This window comes from Solenopsis invicta, chromosome 6, assembly GCF_016802725.1.
Source record: "Solenopsis invicta isolate M01_SB chromosome 6, UNIL_Sinv_3.0, whole genome shotgun sequence".
In the NCBI taxonomy this organism is placed as follows: Eukaryota; Metazoa; Arthropoda; class Insecta; order Hymenoptera; family Formicidae; genus Solenopsis; species Solenopsis invicta.
The window spans coordinates 26302187-26308186 of record NC_052669.1 but is presented as its reverse complement, the minus strand read 5'-3'; the positions used below and the strand labels follow the sequence as shown (position 1 = coordinate 26308186).

At 38.9% G+C, this 6000-nt stretch overlaps 1 protein-coding gene across 1 annotated transcript in view; it reads left to right on the top strand.

Annotated features, from left to right (window-relative positions):
- Window positions 1–2074: 2074 nt before the first annotated feature.
- Window positions 2075–6000, top strand: part of LOC105204456 (receptor-type tyrosine-protein phosphatase kappa) — a 115203-nt gene continuing 111277 nt past the window's right edge. The window contains exon 1 of the mRNA XM_026138145.2: window positions 2075–2604. Within this exon, the coding sequence (XP_025993930.1) occupies window positions 2602–2604 (3 nt within the window). The 5' untranslated portion in view covers window positions 2075–2601. The remainder of the gene's footprint in view (window positions 2605–6000) is intronic.

Genomic DNA, 6000 nt, shown 5'->3' with positions numbered 1-6000 from the left:
ATGGTTAGTGGTCACAAGTGTTCACTAGTTAGCGTTTTTTAAAAAAAGCTGAATTTCAATTTTGTACCCAGTAAACGGAAATGAATTGAAAATTTGTAAACCATTTTAATTCATTTGAATACATGTTGGATGAAAATACAGCAATTAAGTCATTTCAATCCTATATCTTGAATTAAAATGGATTGGATAAGTCGCGAAAACTCCTTTTACATTAAAAAAATAAAACTCACTTCATTTCAATCCCCCTTCGTTTCATGGATTAAAATGAATTATATGACCCGCGTAACTTTTTTGGATTAAACAAAATATAAATCCCATAATTTTAATCTCACTTTATGAATTAAAATGGTATCAAAGAATTCTTACACTTTAATTGGACAGAAATGGATTCGTGTGATCATTGCCAAATCCAAATTCTTAATTTTTTGAATCCATTTTTATCCATTTTAAATATTTTGAATCCATTTTCGGTTGCTTGGCAGATAGCAGAGATTTTTACACGTTTATATTCTACATAATTTTGAAAAGTATATTAAATATTAATTTTTATCTTTAGTCTAAAGTTAGCTTGAAGGTTTTAAGTGTGGTTTTCAAATAATGTAATTCTATTTAATGTGTGTGTATGAATTCGGTATATAAAATTATATTATGTATGGGAGAGGCCGGGTCGTGAGCTATTTGCGTTATGGCCGCTTGCGACTTTACCTCATAGTGAACGTTTCATAATGCTTACTAACAGCAAAAAGAATTATTTTAAAAAGTTATTTTTTAAAACAAAGAAATTATTAAAAAAAATTATTTTTTTTCAACTAAGATATACTTAATAAAATATTTATAAAATCTTATTTTGTGGCACTTATCAGTGTGTAAGATTTATTACGACAGATTACATATTTTAATTTACAATTTTTTATAATTAAAAATATTTTTTATGGCATTAGTCATTCGTATGCCACGGCTCTCCTTCTATCTCACAAACGCATGATCCTTTCCCCCCTCCCCCCCCCTCTCTTCCTGTAACTTGCAAATTACGTTCGTTCTATATACCCGATGAACTCTACCTACAGGGTGATTGGTAGAACTCTATGGCTAACAAATTATATTGAAATTTAGAATATTATGTTAAAATTCTGTGGCATATTTTAAAAAGCAAAATAGTATTTCACCATCCTCTTCTATTCTCTACTCTTTCACCATTTAGGAATACGATTGTACAATTTTATGAGCCAAAATGTTTTTTACTACTTTTGTACGTGTCCGAATTTGAGGCAGAATCGGCAAAATGGGAAAAGTCATCTGGGTCAATGTGATTCAGACCAGTCAGTGGATGCTTGATACGCAAAGGTTTCTACAAACATCTTCTTGCTTTTTATACTAACTTTATCATGATTTTCTCACAAAAAACCGTGTATATTATATTATCCCATAAAAATATATTAGAATCCCAGAGTACTGTAAACACACAACATTTTCCAAAGTTACGTGCCAAGCTCTAAATATAGAAATTATCTCCAGAAAATTTGTGGGACCTAGAGAGGGAAGAGTCTTAGGTACCAATCGCTAGGTACAATCCGTGCGCGATAAATCTCTCTTTATCTGCGATAAATTTAACAATTGCATAATTGGGTTACGTAAATTGGAATCGACGCAAAAATTACAAAGTTTCACACTTGTCGCGTTTCTCAGAGAAAATTTTCGGAGCGTGCTCCTTCGCGCCTTCGCGAAAGGAAACCGGCCTACCTCGCTGCCCGCGCCGGTTGCACCAGCAACCGCCAGCTAGTATCAGCAGCATCTGGACTAGCGCTCGCTCCGTCTCTGGTTCTGTAGTCCGGTACAACGCGCTCGTCACCAGGACCACGCCCTCGGCGAAGAACCGACGCCGACGCCGACGCCGTCGTCCCTTCCTCCCCTCTCGAACATCCGCTCCCGTCGCCCCCAACCGCTCTCTCTCTCTCTCTCTCACTCTATCCCTCTTTCTCCGCTGGCAACCCTCGCGTCTCACCCGCCGCCTCCTCCCCAGCCAGTCTGACGGCCCCCCAGGATCTCCTCGTCAGAGCAACTCGACTCGTCGTCGACGGTGACTCGCGCGTTGCCCCGCGCCAGTCCGCCACCGACCTCGCGATCGTCCACGTCGTCGTAGTCGCCACCAGTCGTCATCGTCGCGTCGTGCCGTGCCTGATGGTGGTGGTAGTAGTGGTGATGGTGGTGGTAGTGGTGGTAGGTGAATGATCAGTGTGCGCAAAAGGAAGCGAGAGAGAGAGAGAGAGAGAGAGAGAGAGCCGGAAATCGAATATACTACTGTCATTGACTCGGGGGTGATCAAGGAAGTGGATCGGCGATCGATCGATCGATCGCTAGCACCGAGATCGATCGACTTGGGATCAAGAAGAGCGAAAGACGCCGCGATCGCGCTGTAACACGGGGGTGTCTAGGGGTCCCAGGGGTTATCGCTTGGATGACACTGAGTTGGTGGTGCACGCTGATCGAAGAAGAGTCAGTGCACGGTGGTCATAGAAGATACGTTCGGTACCTGCCGGAAAGACCGCACGGAGACGCGGAGGACTCGCGACAGTTGGTCAAACTCGAAAGCAGTCGCGTCATATGGTACGTTGCAATCTCCTGCAGGTATATCGTACGTCGTGATAGACGTGTAGACAGATTTAGGCTACAGAGCGGGAGATGAGTAGCGAGGATCGAGCCAGTAGTAAGCATTGTTTGGTCTGGTGTAACGAGCCAAAGTAGTACTCGTACCGTAACAACGACGAAATGTTGAACGTGACTAGTTAGTGCCCGTGGCATCGGCCAAAGTTACGCGTTTCCGCGTTTAACGTAACTTTTAACGAAAACGACACGGGAAAACGTACGTTTCTTTCGAAAACGTTCCAGGTGCATCCAGACGATCCAAACGAACGGTAAAACTGGAAAATAAAAACTGAAAATGCTGAGTTGCAATTTTCAGGTTTGAAGAAAATTGATTTCCTCAGTTTTGGAGTGTCATATTAAAAGTTCGCGTCAAGCATATTTCCCTATAGAATTCTGTGGAGCGGAAGATTGTCGGGAGCTGCTTATTAAAAAGAACATTTTGAATAATGAAAAAACGACGAAACATATAATATTCGCATTATTGTAATTATTACAATAATGCGAATATTATATGTTTCGTCGTTTTTTCATACTATAAAATGCAAACAATAACTAATTCGGTGGGACTAAATTAACAGCGACTGCAGGATTAAATGTTATTTACAAATGTAGCGCGTCAATTTTGTATATTGTAAAAAAATATTGATTACAATACGATATTATTAATTGAAATTAACAGTCTGATCTAGATGAATGGAACGAACACCTGCGTGTTCTCTTTTCTTATAATTTTTCCACTCCAGCGTTTCTCTGTACACTGCCGCGTTGAAAGCGGAGAAATCGAATCCCTGACGAACTCGTCGTAAATTTTGCTACGATATAATTTGTTACGCCCGCGTTTTCTTCGCGTTGGCGGGTAGGAAATATACTAGACTATACGTTTTCGCGTTGTTTTCGATGATGTAACTGCGCGGCGGCGACGACGACGGACGACGGGCGACGGACGACGACGCTCGTAAGAGCGTGAGACTCGGTATGGCGCCGAGCGGAATTTCGATGTTCGCATATAGGGCACATGTTCCCTCCGCCAGAGAAAACCGCTTAATTAAAATCCTCTAAATCCTCTAATTAAAATTGCCGCCTGATCGCGGGTGAAGAGCGAGGGAGAGGCGACGCGAGACGGTCAGAGCGACGCGACGTCGACGCCATTCTTCGCGGTAACAAGTAGTAGTAACGAATCGCGTGCGAAAATGGTCAGACATCGGACCGCGATGGGATGTAGAATTTCGGTGCGCTGATACCCTACCGTTAACTAAAAACTCCGTTCCGTCATCTGCAAATTGTGTAACTCGGTTAAAAAGGTTAGAAAGTTCATTAATCAAATGTAATCGGAGTAATTAATTTTTTTCACGCTCGATGACACTATTTCCGCGGCGTTCTTAATTAATTACTAATTAATTAATTACTTTTCGTAAGTGCGACCCTACGTTTATTCTATATCCCATAATTCCAAGTAAGCCTATTTGCGATACGCAGAGAACAAGGATGGAGTAATTATTAAATAATGAAAGATAAGAAAATAATAATTTAATTCAAGTTACACGTATGTATCGATTAGTGCAATATAGGTAGATGACTTACACGATGACTTACACAAAAATAATAGCGTTGGCCTCAATTTTTTGTGTATTTAAGTATTAATTATTAGTAATTGACTTTTATATTATATTACCTGCGTCGCATCGCATCATTTTAGCTCGATTTTTTTTTTTTTATATTAAAAGATAATTCATAAAAATTAAGTATATAGTTTAAAATGCGACAAATTTGAAATCACGTTAGTCACGTTAGTTAAAAAAATCATTTTAGTTTCGTTTCTAATGACAGTGCATTTATCGAAATATCGTTACATCTACGTCTCGTATTGGGGAAGCTCGAGTTACTTTTGGCCTAGATTTGTTGTTGTTTTATCACTTAGTAAATATGAGCGATATTTTATTATAAGAATTAAGCTTGCTCTACGTTTTATCATAAAAAAAATCTTTTATTCATGAAAATCATCCTTGTTGAAATGGTGAAAATTTATTTTTCCATTTTCTCTTCGTAAACGAGTAGAATTATGCTCGTCGAAATTATAACACTTTCCGAATGCTGGCACGTGACGCTAAGATCTCTCATACTGACGTTTATTGAGTCGGCTCGGATATCGAACGATCTCCATATGGTTCCGACAATCTGCAATTCTTTTCAGGGATAATTGGACGGTGTTATAAAATAATTAATTAGTGCAGTTGATCGTGATGGGTATAAAATAAATACTCTTATAAGTTCAGGCTCTCTTCGTGTCCGTTTTGCCATTTGTATAAGCTAAATTCTTTTAATTGCACATCTCAACTCATTCTACAATTTATAAAAACCTAACCATTCGGTATAAAGACAGTTGAATTTTGGTTTTTAAATACTTATCAGCATTTTAACGATTGATTGATCGATGCTGATGCAGCTAATGCAAATCTTTGCGACACTGTATTGTCATACAGTTATGGTTAATACAGTTATGGAAAAATGCAGAAAATAAAAGCTTGAACAAAAAATATTATTTCCGGTATGTAATATTTTGCGCAGTCGATACACGTAGAAAAGTGCAGCGTCGCGTTTCTGTGCCTTCGGAAAGACGTCGCGCGTCGTCTTGCTGAAATCTCGTCGGCAATCTCATCAATCTCGAACGTTGACGTGCGTAAAAGTGCATTCGCTATCACGTGTGTCAGTGACACGCGGATTGTCGCTTGGAAGAAGCGCATCCTATGTAGGTCTCCCACAAACGTCCACTTGTACTAAATACATCAGAACCTTATATTAAATGCGTTTTTTTCTCGAGCAGCAGAGTTTTCTATTAAATACAAAGCTGACGTTTCATTAAAAAAATGTAGAAAGAAGAGTTACAAAGGAAAACTCATCATTCGAGATTAAACAATTTTAATTAATTGTGATAAGACGGAAGCGCGTAATAATAATTTGGCAAACAAAAAGTGATTTACGTTCTTAATAGAAAACGTCATTTGAAGTTGACTACTATTTTTGTTGACTTTCGATTTTTGATTCTTCGAATCCGCTATAAAATTTACGTAATAAGTTACAGTTTGCAGAAGGTATGCCAATGCGTTTCATACATTCTATGTCGAGTCTGCATATGATTTAAGTGCCATAAGTGCACAGTTTGTGAAAATAACGACGAGTGGTCGAGGCATGTCGGAAAATTCGAAACGTTTGCGACTAATGGACCTCGCTGAGTCAGCAGTATTTCCTACTGGGGTAACACGCGAAATGCTTGACTCGTGATGTATCTCAAGTTACTCTTGAATTTTATATTTTATCACAGAGTATTATATTATATAATACATTACATAAAAATTTATT